At 37.8% G+C, this 16938-nt stretch overlaps 1 protein-coding gene across 3 annotated transcripts in view; it reads left to right on the forward strand.

Moving 5' to 3' along the window:
- The first annotated feature begins 527 nt into the window (after positions 1-527).
- The window catches only part of CATSPERT (catsper channel auxiliary subunit tau), a 41005-nt gene continuing 24594 nt past the window's right edge, over positions 528-16938 (forward strand). For 2 of the 3 annotated variants that reach the window (XM_088135658.1, XM_088135656.1), the window contains exons 1-8: positions 528-1292; positions 5565-5651; positions 6594-6645; positions 7622-7770; positions 9420-9542; positions 13115-13159; positions 14178-14246; positions 15539-15630. In XM_088135658.1, the coding sequence (XP_087991784.1) occupies positions 993-1292; positions 5565-5651; positions 6594-6645; positions 7622-7770; positions 9420-9542; positions 13115-13159; positions 14178-14246; positions 15539-15630 (917 nt within the window). In that variant the 5' untranslated portion in view covers positions 528-992. The remainder of the gene's footprint in view (positions 1293-5564; positions 5652-6593; positions 6646-7621; positions 7771-9419; positions 9543-13114; positions 13160-14177; positions 14247-15538; positions 15631-16938) is intronic. The other variant, XM_088135657.1, reaches the window with a different exon arrangement.

Here is a 16938-nt window from a genome sequence, read left to right on the forward strand (position 1 = left end):
AATCCAAAGTAACTAATGAGGAAGGTTTAGGACTAAGTGACAAAGGGAAATATAAAAATATTTTTAATATACTGAATCGTACATAGAATAGACCATCTTGCATTGGAACCTTTTTTTATTATTATTATGGAAGGAGGTATATGAATAACCGAATTAATCTGAGGTAACAAATATAAAAATATATTTAATATACTAAATTGTACATAGACTATATCGGGATCATAAACAATGCAATTCTTAAAATATATGTGGCAGTATATTTGACAGGTAAGAGAATGCTTCATGACAACATGCTTCACTTTGATAAGCTGAACCCTTCTGCTTGAGCCTTAATGTGGTTTGTTTGGTTTTGGTTTGGTATGCTATGCGAACGAGGCCATCCCTGCAGAATGATGGCATGAACTCAAAAAACCTTGAAAGGTATTCGACAGAATGATAGCTCTAGCAGTAAATACCTCGTTACCCATGAACTTCAAGGGAGTGGCGACTCGGCTCATGAACAGTTCTACCATTTGAAAAAGGGCGACGTTAAGGACGACTCCGGTTTCTGTGCCTTGATGGAAGGCTTCCTGGAGGATCTGGTTAGCCGCTGCGGCGCTCTTCTGAACGCAACACCAAATCCAATTTCACCTAAGACCGCCTTACACAGTCGCAGCTGCGTTATTTTCCGCCTCCGTCGGGTGCCGGTCCCGCATGAGGAGAGGCGGAAGATCGGCCCGTCTTCAGACCGGGCAGGGTTTTCGTTTTAGTAACAACCGCGGCAGCAGCGGCGGCAGCTCCGACAACCAGGGAGCCAAATTGTGACGACGCTTGAGCGGGAAAGGGGAGGGCAAGAAAGGCCGGCGGGAGGAGCAGGCGACTCGCCAGAAATTCTCCGCCTCGCGCAGGGAGGCTCCCGGTGCAGCGGGAGATGGGACAAGGACACCGCCGGCAGCCTCCCAGCAGCCGTCGCTTCAGCCCCGGTCGCAGCCGCAGCCGCAGCCGCCCTCGCCATGGCCCTGTCTGGGCGCCGCAAGGCGAACAATTCTTTGGCGCTGCCGCCGCGGCCCAGCACCCCGCGGCCCCAGCTGCTGGACTCGACGGACTCGACGGCCACCTCCACCTGTTCCTCGCACCTGCGCAGCGCCAGCACCACCAGCACGGCCACCGAGGACTCGACGGAGGGAGAGTCGGGCATCTCGCACTTCTCGGTGTCGACGATCCTCGGTCTGCGCGGCCTCGGCTCCTCCTCGAGCACCGCCGCCGCCGGCCCGGACAAGCTCAAAGGGGAGAAGGCTCGCTCCCTTCTCAAGGTACTCGGTGCGGGGCTTCCCACGGGCCGGGGACTTGTGTCTTTTAGACGCTGGGGTTGACCCTCGCTTGCCCTCTGAACACAACCAGCTTTCCCTCTCTCTCTCTCTCTCTCTCTCTATATATATATATATAATTTTATTAAAAGTTTTAAAAAGGAAGATAGAAACTAATACAAACTAATATAAAGTAAGGAAGAAAAAGAAAAAAGGAAATCAAATAGAAAGCTAAAAGTGCAAGAAAGGAAAAAAGAAAAAAAATAGAAAAGAAAGAAAAAAGATACAAAGAAGTGGCTTCTGATCTTTACAGCAGTTTTAAGTACAATTATAAATTTACCTTTTTCTCTAAAGTTACAACATGTCTGTCTTCTTTCTATAATCTATCCTGTCTAATCATCAAAACCATAAATCATAAGTTCATTTTTTTCTGTTTTCTGCAAAAAGTCCATAAGGGGTTTCCAGTCAACAATAAAGGTAGATACTGTCTTTTCTCTAATCAAGTCAATTTGGCCATCTCAGTGAGTTGCTTCATCTTCAGCAATCATTCCTCCATTGTGTGTAGTGCTGAATCTTTCCATCTTTGTGCATACAATAATCTTGCTGTGGTTATCATATACAAAAACAAAGTTCCAACACTTTTTTTCAACTATTTGTCTATCAGTTCCAAGAGGAAGACTACCGGCCTCAGTTGTATATGAATCTTTAAAATCCTCTAAATCAGTGTATGTATTTGAATCCAAATTTTTCTAGCTTTTTTGCACATCCACCAAACTTGATAAAATGTCCCTTCTTGTTCATATTTCCAAGATGACTTTGAAGTGCCTTTATACATTCTAGACAATTTCTCTGGAACACAACCAGGGTTTCCATAGCAGGGCTCGCCTCAGGAGCTGGGCACAGCAGAACAAACAAGCTTGAGTCAGATCATGGCACCTTAAAGGCCAGCAAGCCCTAGGGCACCATGTACATGTGAATCTTCCACAAGACTCTGGATGGTTTAAGTACACATGCACCAGGGAATAGTCAAGCCTTCCCCCACTGGAGGGCTGGTGAATGGGTGCGACTACAACTCCCACCCAGAATTCTAGACCATGAGGACACTGGAATTCTGGGAGCTGTAGTCTTATTGAGCTGCAGGGCACCACATTGAGGAAGCCTGAGTTAGTGGAAAGGACAATTCTGTGTGATTTCTTAGTCATATCAGTTTCTTATACAAATAAAGTAAGCATTGTTTCATAGTTTTCCATGAGATGCTTGACTAGGCATTTGCTCCTTCCTGCCTTTAGAGTAATTGTAGGTGCTGATTCAATAAGTGGGTGATAAAATGAATTTCTATTTATGATCGTCCCATAATTTTAGATTTAGTTTAAAACGAGCTCCAGTAATTCTGTTCTGGATTACATTTTTTCTGGTAAGTGAAATGTACACCCTAGAAGCATAGAGGAATGCTCCTGAGAAAGGGAATGAGAATTCCCTTTGTCAAATCCTAATACAATTCAAATGTACACCAAAATGCTTTTGCCTTCAGTAGGTGAGTTCAGTGAATTCTAGGTTACTGCTCACTGTCCTCCTCATACCTTTTGTAAGGTGAAATAAATAAAAAAGACCTTAAGCAGGTACAATGCTATGCATTTATATTCTAATTGCACCATCGGGACATACAAATCAAAACAGAAACAGACTCCCTGTTCAGTGGGAGGGACTGCCAATGTATAGCATCTCTATTGTACAATTGTCCATTCCCATAACACACTCCAGTTAAGGACTAACTGATGGGCACAAACCTGCTTTCTTCTTCTTGCATTCAGTCAACATAGTTGAGAAGGTGAGAAAAGGGCTGTGTTGAGCGGAAGCAGAACTTCCACAGTCCAGCGTTCCATCTTAGCTGAGACTTGGTTATCCCTGAGCTAGAATGCTGGCTTCTATTATGAGGTAAACTTCACTCTCCAGGTTTTGACTGGTAGGCACAAAAATGTCCAATTCCCAGGCTTTTCTAATAATAACTCTACCTTGGATTACAAATGTGCCAAATTCCAAGCTTGGGGATGACCTAGAAGTATCTTTTTTATTCATTCATTCCTTCAATTAATATCCTTCCAGGAGCTCAAGGCAACACATGTAGTACTCATCACTCCAGTTATTCCCACCACAGCTCTATGAGGTAGGTTAAGTTAAGAGGTAGTATCTAACCCAAATTCACTCTGTGAGCTTCCGTGACTGCAGGTAGAGTTGAATCTGGATTTCCTAGTATCACACCATGATGATGCGACAGGGGACCCATTATGTCCCCTATTTCTAGGGAGAGATTTATAGATCTAACTTCCTTCACATTTTTAATCCAGTTCAGCCCCAACCTATGTTGTGAAATGTTTATCTAACTCTATATGCCTAGTTAGTACAGGAATGCTATTTTTCTGAGCCTACATTTAAAGTTCTGCTGTTCTCAGCATAACCTGTATGTAAATGTCAGAGCTGATTCTGTTCTACTAAATGCACATTTGCTTATTCATGGTCAGATCACCTCCTGCTCCTTTTATTTGTAAGTCACTTTGTTGTGTAGACCTATTGCCTTGGATGTGTTTAGAATTAGAAGCTCCAATTCAATTTGACTTACTATTAAAACCACTCATTTCTATAGAGTTAGCCTAAAGGGTAAGAGCATTTGTGAAGAGAATTTATTCTTTTTTACTTGTTACTGTGATAGAATTGGTGGGGAGGAAGGTGTCTCTTATTCAGTTCCCTTATATTAATCTTTATTCATTCTCAGAGCACTTCCTGAAGCCATTTAATTCATCTGATTGACCAATGTAACTGATCTCTTTAGAACTATTATTAAATAGCTTTAAAATATATTGCAAGTACAAATTGCATACAAAAGCCTGGCAAAGCATACAGGTTAAGCATTTTAATAACATTTGCAAATTACTCAGCACAACTTATTACCAATCATAACTTTGCTCCTATCAAGTAGTAGTTTTCTCCATTGACAATATCCTATAGCCAAAGTGCAAGCATCTTGCACAACGCTGCAATTCTTCTTAAAATGCACATGGGTTTGGATGTTTGAGAAGTTATGATGAAAATGGTAAAATCAACTACTGCATATGGCCAGCTTACAATCTGAAAGCAAACCATGTTCCGTATGGCACCTGTTTAAAACTCAGCTAAGTAAGACTATGGCAAGGATTATTTCTAGTTTTTCACCATCTCAGAAAGCATTAGCATTGGGGTAGATATTTGAAAAATTATTAATCTTTCCCTCTCTAAATATATTAGAAGATGAGTCTCCTAAGGGAAACTAGTTTGTACAGGGAAACTGGATACAGTACTCACTCATTCTAATAGATGTGATTCTATTGGTTATTGGGATATAGCCAAACATATATTGAACTGTGTCCTTTGAGGTATCATTGATATTTCTTCCTTTTGTGTGGTCTCATGCCTGAATCATGTAGTCAAGTATAATGTAAGCATCTAGTTAGATGACCCAGCCTAATGTACTTAATTTACTCATTCCTAAGACATTCAATTTAATACACTGCTTTTCTACTTTGACAATTTAAACTTTTCCTTGGTTCACACTTCTCACATTCCATGTTCTGGTTGCACATCCTTTTTTATCCTTATTAGGGTGCAATATTTTTTTTAAAAAGTCCAGTATTTCAACTGTGATTATTCCATAGCTACTTCCTTGTGCTCCCTAACATGAAACTGATCTTTTTTCTTTCCTGCTATATGTTAGGTTGATATTTTTATTGAGCTATCTACCAGGACTATGTAAGATGACTTGGATTCACCTCAAACGAGCTGTGCACCATGGATCTCATCTGATTCTTTTTCTTGAAGCAAAGAAGCAATGTGATTGGCCTCCATGAAGCAATCTGTGTTGTTCAAAGCACCTCTGGATTTTGTGCTGCTGGGAAGGCAATGAGGAATCTTTATGCCTCTGGGGAGTTATTAAGGAATCGCTTTGCAGTTCTAGCAACAGCACATCCTGTAGCTTTCACAGCTTGGTGGCAGGAAGGCCAGAGGCACTGCAAGGTGAGATGAAGTATTTCATCAGAGCAAATTGCATTGTCTCTTTCCTTCAAGAAAGAGAATCACATTCAGCATGAAAGTTGAGGTGCATGCTGATGGAAGAGCTGCAAGGAGTTTCCTCACAAGTTATGGCTCTTCAGCCTGATTTTTAGTACTTTTTCATTTTCATTTTTTATTTTCAGGTTCCAGTAGCTATATTTGTCCAAATTACAGAGCCTAATTTATCCCTTTTTATAGATGTTGATGAGAAATCAGAAGATAAATGAAGATTCAACAACTCACATGTCCACTGACATCCATAATTTAATTCCTTGTGGTGATGTGGTATGTAGATTAAGTATGTTTTTTTCAATGTCACGCAATGCATTTTATTGCTAATCAGCTGCTTTAAGACTGCAAATATATTTTGATGACTAATGGTGAGAGATGTCATTATGAAACATCATATTTGCTGTATGAACCTATTCTCATCCTAAAACTTTTAAACCTAATTTGTGCTAGAGTTAATTACAAATATTAATGGCCTGTGCCTACATACATTACATCTCAGCAGCTGGCAGCACTCAGCTGACCTTGTTTGGATTCAGAAGTTCTGCAGAGTCAGACCTCTCAATATCTGAATGGGAGACCCCCTTGGGAATATCACAGTTGGAAGCTAAACTGTGAAGCCTAAGACATATCCTAGAAGGTGGCAGTGGCAAACCACTTCTGTAAAATTGCCAAGAAAACTACATAGATGTGTCCAGAGTCCCCAGGAGCCAAGGCCACCCCAAACAAGATTGTACTGTTCCGTATTCTAGATTACCATATCTGCCTATGATGGAGATATAAAGGTATTGCAGTCTTAGTATTCTGTTATGATCTGTGACATTCTGGTACAGCAAGTCTTGAAATTAGGAGGAATTTCCTGGCTCTGAGAACTATTAAGCAGTGAATTGGCTGCCTCCTGAAGATGTGAGTGCTCCATTGCTGGAGGTTTTCAGGAAAACATTGGGCAGCCATTTGTCTGGGATGGTGTGAGGATTCCTACCCTGGTGGAGGGGTGAACTAGGAGGCTTCCAACTCTATGATTCTAAGTCAGAATATTCTATCTTAAATGGCTGTCATAGGCTCAGGGCTTATGCTGATTTTTTGGTTTTCCTGGATGATGTTAAAATAGCAATGTCCTTTCTCAGAGTGCTGACAGCTAAATACACTTTTCAGGCTTGCACGTGATTTTATAATGAAATGAATATAATTGTTATTAGACATTTCCTATTTCAACAGGCTGGCCTGCTGGCAGTTAATGTGAAACAGTGCAAAGATTTCACCTCCAAATGTATCTTTTTTCCCCCTAGTGTTTGTAGCTGACTGACAACTGCACTTTCTTAGAGTATATATAACTAGACATGATGTGAGAAGTTCATGAATATGATATCAATGTTGCTGTAGTTCTAGACACACATGTGCAGTAGAAGCAGCAGGATATATGAACCTGTAAGGCGACCAAGACTAGACTATAAATTATATATATCATGGCTGACAAGCTCACAACATTGTAGTAACTATAGAATACATTTGAGACATTGTGTTAAAAAACACCTTTGATAAACAGACATACAAATATTTTCCCCAGAGCTCAAATCTGTTTTTTCCTGTCTTCATAATATACCACACAGGCTTATTGTTTACTAGACTTAAATATAGTAATAGTCTTGTTACTTCCTTTCAAACATCACTATTTTTAATTGCTGAATATATATTAATAACTAATCCATGGTTTAATTGTAAATCACATTTGAAACAGTGGCTTGTTCATTTATCACAATTGTGGCTTATTCTGATTGTCAGTTTGTGGTTTCCTGGATTATTTAGCATCTTATCAAAACCTCTTGTTAATCCAAAATGTGCAGGGCAACAAACCAAGAATTTACTTCATTCAGCTTGCTTAGCTGGCAAAACTGACAATGGTTTGATTAAGGCTACACTATCAGTGGAGACAAATATTAGATGGCAGCAAAGTACTAAAGTTTTCTGTTTCTCTTTTCTGCCGAGGTAGATTTTACAGCCCAGATACAGTATGGTAGTCTTAGGTTTCTGACTTGTTCAGTAAATCATGGCTTAGTGTGATATGTGAATACAGCTACTGTTCCAACCAAATTTCCATTCCTATAAATGAGAATTGAATATATAGAAATCTAACTACATTTCATAGCATGCTTTGAATTCTTGTAAGGCTGTTATGTGATCATCTTGCTGTATTGAAATTTTCTGACCAGAAAGACCCATGCTTCCTTAACATAGGGCTCTCACAGTCAATGTTAAACATGACACCTACTTGCTGATTCGCATTAGTATTGATAAAATCATGAAATGCACAAACCCCCAAATGTACAGAGCACACTTCAGGAACAAAAAGATGAATGCAATTTATTTCGGAGATGTGAGATATTTTTCTGTAAAGGTATGTCTGTTTATTCTTTTCTTGTCTGTTTATTCTTTTCTATACAATCTCTTAAGAAATAATCTGTTTGTTGGCAATAAGATAACATTCATAAGAAGGAAGTTTTTCCATCACAGCCGTATAATGCTTTACATGAAAACTGGCAACGTGCATTTTTTTCACAGCAAATGTAATCTAGTTCTAATTAGCCTACTAATCATTATTTGAACAGATTTTTTTCAATGGCTCCACTACAAATTTCTGTTCCTGCAAGTGGAAGGCATTTTTTCCTGTTTCCTTCTTTTCTTTTTTTAATGCTATCAGGAATAGGCAGCCTCATGCCTTCCACATGGGCATTACTAACTGCAACTATAAAAATATAATGGAAATTGCAGCATGATGCCAAGATGCCAAACCCACTCTTTCATATTTGCATTCCGATGACCCACACAAGTTCCTCAGCCATAGGGATTACTTTGTAGCATCATGATATCCATTTGTCACTTTTTCTCTCCCCCCACCCCTAGATACACTTAATGGATTTTAATTTTGATTAGCTACAGCCAGCCTGGCTAATAGCAAGAGACTGGGAACTGTTGCACAAGATATCTAGTGAATATGAGACTGCTCAGTGATGTGGTGATATTTCACTATAGAAATAAAGGAGAAGAAATCAGATGGTGGGGCAACTGTGCATCTATCTGTGGTCCAGATAATAGCCCATTCATCTAATCCTCCTCCTATGAATCCATGCTTATCATGAATCAGTCAAATAGCCTGAATTGCAGGGAGAAAAGAATTAATGTTGTTAGGCACTTTACTAAATAGGATTTCTAATGAATGAATGAATGAATAAATAAATAAATAAATAAATACAGGAGAATCTTGGTGGATAGTATAGTGCTCTATTAAATGCTTATATGAAATAAGTTTTAATAAATTCTGCCTTTAGCTAATAGTAAAAAAGCAATATTTTAACAGGGCTATAGTGTGATAGAAAAATATATGACGGGCATATAACATTGCAGTGGTATTGCCATTTTGACTGTGGGTACTTATTACTATTTAAGTCTTCCACAACTGAGCCATTCTTTCCTTTAGGCTTAGAGCCCCACTGGCCTTTGCAAGAATCATGATTTGCAGATTTCCATTCATTCTTCAGCTTTAAAGACATACTTACAGCTGTGGATTTCAGAAGCTCAGCCCTACCTAGCTCTTTAGCTCCAGCCTGGAGAAAGTTAAACTGGCTACTTGAGCAACAGACAACAATAATTCTCCACACTTATTCTCCCTATTGTGCAGATAAATCACAGGACTTTACTAGAATTGTGGGCAACGGAAATTCTCCAAGTGCTGCATATTCCCAAATGCTGCACACCCTTACTTCTTCCCCTTTTCAGGGAGAGTGGATTAGGGAAAAGGGAACTTCCCTGCAGTTCCACTGAACTATGTTGCTTTCCTAATCCAAAACCAACTACCTGTAACTAGAGAAAAGAGAGGATTGGACCATAGATAATTTTTAAGCAGAAGCCCAATGAGAGTTCCAAGAACAGACGGTTGTCAATCAAATTAATTAACTGATATCTGTTGCTTTTAACTGCTGCAAGTTGGCAATATTGATGTATTTTTTTTTCATAGTAAACATGTTTGCTCCATATTTTGATTTTCAGGTTCCAAAGCAGAAAAGTGATCCTAGAAATAAGATTGTTTTAGAGTTGGTGGGCTTTGAAGGTCCAAAAGACTTTCCAAGGCTGTTTGGGAATGTAACTATGCACCTTTATGAAATTATTCAGGTAGGTGTGATGAAAAAAGCTGTTCTATATAATTATGCTGCAAGACGAAGGGTTATAAATGGTAGTTGCCTTTGGAGAAATTCACTTGTAGTTGATGTTTTTTTATGACAGTTGATACATATATAGTGTTTTTAATTACATGTCAGTATTTATTAAAGATTTCCTATAGACTTCATGATATTTTTTCAGCCAAGTTTTAAAGCACAAGATTATTACTGTATTTTCCTCCAATTTGGTGCAAAAGTTCAGGCTCCTAAATCTTTGAATGCCTTCTGATTATGTCCATGTGATCTAGCTGATGTAAATCGATTGTGTTATTGTATTGCTAGTTTTATAGGGATATTAGAATCCATTTTATTTCCCCTTATTTGATAAAATATCCAAACCATACTGATTTATTTTACACACAGTATCTCTTATCTATTAGTCAGAATCTATCCCTCTGGAGATTGCCAAATTTCTTTATGCTGCCAATAAAGTGATTGCTCCTCCAGCTTCATAAATATGGACATTTTAGATTTAAATCTCTGCTTATATATCTTTGCTCTAACCACCAGTTTATAGGCATAAATATAGATTTAAAGGGAATTATAATATCAGTACTAACAACAGTAGTTATTTTAGTCTTGATAGTATTGGTGGAAATAAACATTTTTTTCTTATTCTGTTATTTGACTGAACTCATACTACAGCCCAGTGTTTCTGGTTTTGACTGTTCTAATAAAAATATTAGGTTGATTGTGTAATGCTATGCTGGTCAATGATTGAAATAAAGATTTTTATTTGATTTGAATCTTTGATTTTTATTTGCTTATGTACCATCAAGTCAGTGTTGACTCTTAGCAGCCACATAGACCTTTTCCAGGACAATCTGTCCCCAACCTGGCCTTTCAGGTCTTCCAGTAGTGTACCATCACCCACTTTAATTGTGTCGTCCTTGCTGCTGGTCATCCTCTTCTTCTCTTTCCTTCCACCTTCCTTATAGATTTCTCAAAAGAGCAAGTCTTCATATAATATATCCAAAATATAATCATTTGAGCCTGGTCATTTGTGCCTTGCATGCAAACTCTGGATTAATTTCTACTATGATCTATTTGTTTATTTTCTTGGCTAGCCATGGTCCTCTCAGAAATTTTCTCCCACATCAAAGTTCAAAAGTGTCGATTTTTTTTCTATCCTACTTCTTCAAAACCCAACTTTCTCCTCCATAAAGCGTCACAGGGAACACCATTGCCTGCACAATTCTGATCCCTGTAGGTAATAAGACACCTGAATATATTTTCCAAGCCTTCGTTGCTACTGTACTAACAGGTAGTCTGCAGCATACCTCTTTACTACTGGTTCCTTTACTGTTGATAGTTGATTCTAAAAGACAGAAACTTCATCAGCACTTCAATATCTTCATTGTCAGTTCTAAAGCTGGGTTGCAGTACTTGTTGTCATCAGTTTGATTTTAGCCATATTTAATCCTAATCCCATTTTTTCACAGTGCTCAAAATGGGAATTTCACATTGCCCCTCTATTTATAAAAAGTGTATTTTTGAATATGCAGTGGTAGAGACAAAGAACATGTGAAGACCTTCATACCCTATTTGTTGGTTCCCTAAAACACTGTTTTCTGCCCAGGGTGATGCAGGCAACCGAGCATAATCTATTAAGGAAGTCAGGTTCACAAAATTACAACTAAGCCAAGGCTACAGTCCAAAGATGCTATGCAGTAAGTCCAAAGGAACACACATAGAGCAGAATCAAGTGATAAGTCAAAGGTCCAATAGCAAACAGTCCCAAAGGACATGGCTGACTGTTTTTTCCAGCCCCCAAACATCACATAGTTTCATTTCCCATATAGAGAAATCCACATTCAAAACACCATCTTTTTCCAACAATTTGTCATGCAAAGGAGCTTGAAAATGGGAATTGCCATTGCCTTTCTGATCAATTTTTATGGACTATTAATGCCTAAAAGCATCTGCCAAGGTTCAGCTTTACTTGTATTAGTGAAGCATAAATACTAATCTTCTGGTATCAATTTGAATATATTATTCCTCTGAGTTCTAATTCCATTCAAATTCCTTATCTGTTTGTAAATTGAGTTACATACCCACAGAAATTTTCCACAAAATTGTCCCCAACTATTTATTTTAGCCTTTCTCACAGTTCTAATTACAACTTCCCAGCACTTATATTGCAGGAGAACATAACTTGCCAGTGTTTGCTTAAGTCTTGGAATGCAGCATTACACTCCCACATCGCTTTAGTAAATTCAGCAGTCTTTCATGGATCCAGAGTTCCTTTCTGTAGGTAAGGTTGATTGGCTGCAGTAACTCTATTATACAACAAGCATTTAGAAAATTATTCTGGATCAGTCTATTCACTTGGAATAAGCAGTATGTTTATTTATGTCTAATGAAATCTCAGTTTGCCTTTTTAAAGTTAGCCATGATGTTATCTTGGAGAAAATTTTACATGTATGCATATCATTATTAAGGAAAACCAAGCAAACTCTTTTTTAAACTTTTTTAGTAATTTCCCATTACTGTCCATGTTATACAGAACTCACTCCCTTATAGTGTTGATAATATTGAAGTTTCTACATGTATACAAGTTTCCTTCATATCTGCGAAGGTGATTCAACCCATCTGTATCTAAAAGGATACAGAGATAGTAAATATTAAAGATCTGTAAGACCTGGTCTGTGTCTTTGAAAGGCTTGTGAAGCTGTAGGGTTCTTCTACTCCTTACTTAGCTGGGGTAGCTTCCAAGTCTTGTTGCTCATTCCCCCAGACTATTTTAATTTCACCTCCTCTGTGCATGACTGGCTATCTTCCTCCACTATTCTACTGATTTTGGACTGAACTTCTGTAGTATGAGTAGCTGGAAGTCCCTCTCAAAGCCAGCCACTAATTGCTAAAGAAGCTTAGGCCGAGTCTCATATTTTTAAATTTGCTGTTCCTCAGTCAGTGGCAATGACACTCTTGCAGACTTGGAGGTTATATGACTGGAAGATAATTAGGAACCTGTGTTTCAGGAGCTAAGATAGTGGAGGGGCTTTGCTATGTTTCCTTGAGTTTTTGTTGTTGTTGTTGTTATTTATTTTACTAGGCTGCTCCAATGCCAGCTGACTCTGGAAGCGTATGTACTCATTCAGTAATAACATTTTTTTAAATGATTCAATAATCAGAAGAACAAAAAAGCCTTAGCACTGGAATAATGCTAAACCAAGCCAATATTCCATTACAGGAGGGATCCATTCCATCCTCGAAGCTCCAAAGCCTTTCTATAACTAATACTAATTCATAATCAACAAAATGCTAAGGATCAAAATCAGATCTGTTGTTTACTTATACCAGATGGGTTAACACTTCCCACTAAACTGTAACATGATTTGATTTTGATTTAATATGGCAGGTGAATCCAGCTACTGTTGTAATTACATGCATTTTCTAACCCTATTGTCCTTCTTTAGAATCTTAATCAAATAGTTGGGTTAAAGTTTTTAATTACTTTTATGCAGTAAACAATATGTAAACACAGAAAAGCTGTTTAATTTTTTTTTCTGCCCCCATATTTAGAAGCAGTCCTTCATTGAAACATGTCCTATGAGGATTAGAAACATGGTAAGACTTTTGAAAAAACAATTTTAAAAGAATATTGAATTTATCTGTAAACAATACTTTTTGATTGTCATCACATACAGTATATCTAAGTTTTGTAAGCTCTATTTGTGTTGTAGACATAACAGAGGATAGTTTATGAAATATAGTGTATAAATCCACGTAAAAAATTCAAGCGGTGCTCAAGGTGTCTCTTGTGTCGTTTCATCTCTTGGAGCTGCTTGGTAAACCATAGTGCTCTATATGATCCACGTGCACAGAGTCTGCATAGGCGCAGTTCAGTCCAGTGCCCCCGTCAACTGCTGACTGCAAGCTGCAATGAGGGCATTGGCCGAATCGTGTACCAGAGCTTCAGGAAAAACACCAAGCTTCCTCTGAAACTGCACTGGATCCATCAGGCGCCTGTTCTTACCATGTTCAGATTTATTCAGATATTGGGACATCAGTTCAATTCAAATTATTCCATTTAGGCATCACCTGGACTGTTCACAAAAAAAACAAGACAAAGTAAAAAAAGACAATAAAGATAAAAAAGACAAGATGGTGAATTCAGCCTGCAACCCTCACACATGCAAACATATCCAACAGCCGCGCCCCATCCCCCGCAACATCTTGAGAACAGATTTGTTTACATGGTAGCAAGTTTAAGAACTTGCAAAAAAAGATACTAGCCAATAAGAACTTGTATTTTCTGGCTAATAGCTGTGTGCAAAGGATTGTTACTTCATTAGGGTCAGGTTGTAGGCCAGCCTTGTCCTGCCTTTGGTAAGAAACATCATGAGTGTGTTTTCTTCTCTCATGTAAATGTTTTCTTTGGAGCCAAGCTGTGGGATGCAAAAGGTTTTGTTGTTCAGATAGTCTTCTTTTAGATTGACTTATACATACATACATACATACATACATACATACATACACACAGATCTGTGGGAAAACCAGAAAAAATGTTGCATAGTTGTAATGATTTCAGTTGGAATATATAATATACGCTGTAAACTAAAAATTGGATGTTTATACTTTTCAGATTTTCTGCACAGTAGAGGTGCAATTTATGTTCTGCTATGGATGTCTTGGATATGGATATTCACATCAGGTTGCTATCTCCTTGTTAAAGTAGATTATTTGAATTTGAATCAGATGTTGAAGGGGGAGATGATTCACACTTACCATGTAATAAATTGTTAAAGGAAGATGAATGGCACAGATGAATTATGGAATATGTAGTTTGTGGCAGAGCTTTAACTTTATGCTAAATCTGTGTCACACACTATCATCCTTCTATTTCCCATTCAGATCTCCTATATAATAGAAGAGCCTTCCTCAACTCAAAGCAGGAAATAATTAAAGCAGTTTTTCCTACTAACTAGCCTTCAGCTGTGGCCTTTGGGCAAAGATAAGGCATACAGACTAAACGAACGGTACAGATTACAGTTGATTAAAGCTATAAAACTTGGTCCTCAGCTCTCTGCAGCATAGTACTTAGTTTCCCCTGCTATGATAGGCAGAGACAGAAGAAATAAAGGCAACTTGCACTGAGACAAATCCGTCAGCCACAAGATCCAGACCAGAGAAAATGAACCTTTTCCAAGATGTGAATCTGGTTTCACCTCCTCTTGAATAATATCACAATTTCCTCCCAGAACTTTGCAAAATCTAAAACGATTTTGCAGGAAAAGCAGAAAAGAACAAAATTCTCCCTTTCCTTTCTCCCTCTCCCCCAACAATATTCAGAGAGGGGACATCTGAAAACCACAGGTATCAACGGTAATTATTTACCTGTCAGGTGCAAGAAAGACTAAAAACAGGTGCAAATACGTATGATAAAGGACAAGAAGGATCTGGCACACTGATAGGTCAGGGAAGAGAAAAGTGAAAATATCATGAAGTCACTTAACAAAGCCAAAAATCAAGCCCTGAACTACAGTGAAAAAATTTTATAATGGATTGTTCCAATCAAGACATATGGGGATCTCCAAATGCATAGTCCATGATGGTTCTGTGTATAGGTTTTTAAGTCAAATAGTTGTCTTGGGCTACAATTCATATCTTCCACCTGGGCAGAGAATATTGTAGGTCTGGAAAGTGTTTTAGTAGAAGTAGCCAGATCATACCTAAACAGCTCTAGACTGGAAATAGAAATAGAATTACAAATAGTCTTTGGAGTAAGAAAAACTAATACAAAACAATTGCCATATCAATGGTCAGTTTGCTCTCCCATGAATGCTGTGGGTAAAAGGAACTAACAAGAATGTGGCACATAATCTCTAAAATTTCAGGCTATACTGTATATGCTATTATTCTTTATGCTCTTTATTTTAGAAAATGTATATTAATGAACAAAAATTATATTGTTATTTATTTTATTATATGGTGGGTTTTTTGCAGCTGAAATTGCCAGGATCAGATCCTGCCCAGGCTGTGGCATATTCCATGTTTCTACGGGTTCCACCACCAGAAGATAGAAAAGATCATGCAAGGCACTTATTCTTGACAATGGACATTAGATTTGTTCTTATTAACTTAATTAATAACAGACATACAGTTTGTCATGTGATTTTAGAATTAAATCATATTTAAAAGAATTAGAACTGTAGAGATTAAGATGAAAACATTCATCTGAAAACATGAATTAACTCTCATCCGTCACTGCCTCTTGCCTAGGAAATAAAAATCTATTCCAGATGATGGAATGCTAATATGTTCTCTGCTTTTTCCTATCATTGGAAAAATATATATATGAAGACTTGGAAGAGAATAATTTTTGAACCTCACTCCAGTATTAGATAGCCTGGTGTTAACGCACTCTGGGTCTTGTAGAATTCAAACTCCTTTTAAAAAATTAAAAATTACCAGAAATTGGTATTAAAACAGGTTTTGCCACTATCTTCTCTCAAAATTATTTAGGTCAGGGCTTCTCAAACTTTGCATTCAGTAACCCTCCTAAATGGTAAATGAATGATGAAATGATAAATGAAGAATAAATGAATAAAACTGATTTAATTGGGGTAAATTGGGCAAAAGAAATACATATTCCGCTTATCTTTATAATTACATTGTAATCTGTATTTCAGTTAAAACAATGATAGAACGTTACAACACACAATCGACTTTCAAACCATATTGTCAGTTAGGAAGGATGAGTTTGCTTACTTTGACAAAATTCCTAAAAGCTGAGTTATATTTTGAGACAGCCATTCTCATTTTACATTCCACCTTTATTTTGAATCAATATTTGCCCTGACCCTTACAAAGAAATTTTGCAAACAGTCAGTATGCTCATGGCCTTCTTACTAAATTCTTTGTACTCACTTTACCCAGTGATTCAAAATTCAGGGAGAAGCATTGTTGGTAATACTATTTTTAAAGAACTGCCAAAAGAGACATCACAATGAATTGCTCCTTTTCAATAGTAAAGTCCTCAGTTAGGCTGCTACACACCATGTCAGCAGAGATGCTGGAGATCCATGAATATTTCTGAGGGAAGGTGAAACCAGCTCTTAGTGTTAGTGCATCACCATGATCTGATAATAGTTTTTCACTATTATCAGATCACATAGAATATATTATATTCACATAGAATATAACCTATGATCAGTAGGTTATATTCCGCAGGTTAGAATTTTGTCCATTTTAATTTCATTCAAAACTATTAAATTTTTTGTAAGCCCCTCATCCCCAGTTGCTCACAGTCTCCTAGGAGATGTCAACTCATAGTTTGAGAACCCATGATTTAAGCACCTAGGTTCTTGCTTTTACTAAGATACTACAAAACTTGTTTACCTACT

Source organism: Python bivittatus, unplaced genomic scaffold (genome assembly GCF_059951505.1).
Source record: "Python bivittatus isolate LINGU-HERP-01145 unplaced genomic scaffold, Pbiv_v1 ctg000200_np1212, whole genome shotgun sequence".
Lineage (NCBI taxonomy): Eukaryota > Metazoa > Chordata > Lepidosauria > Squamata > Pythonidae > Python > Python bivittatus.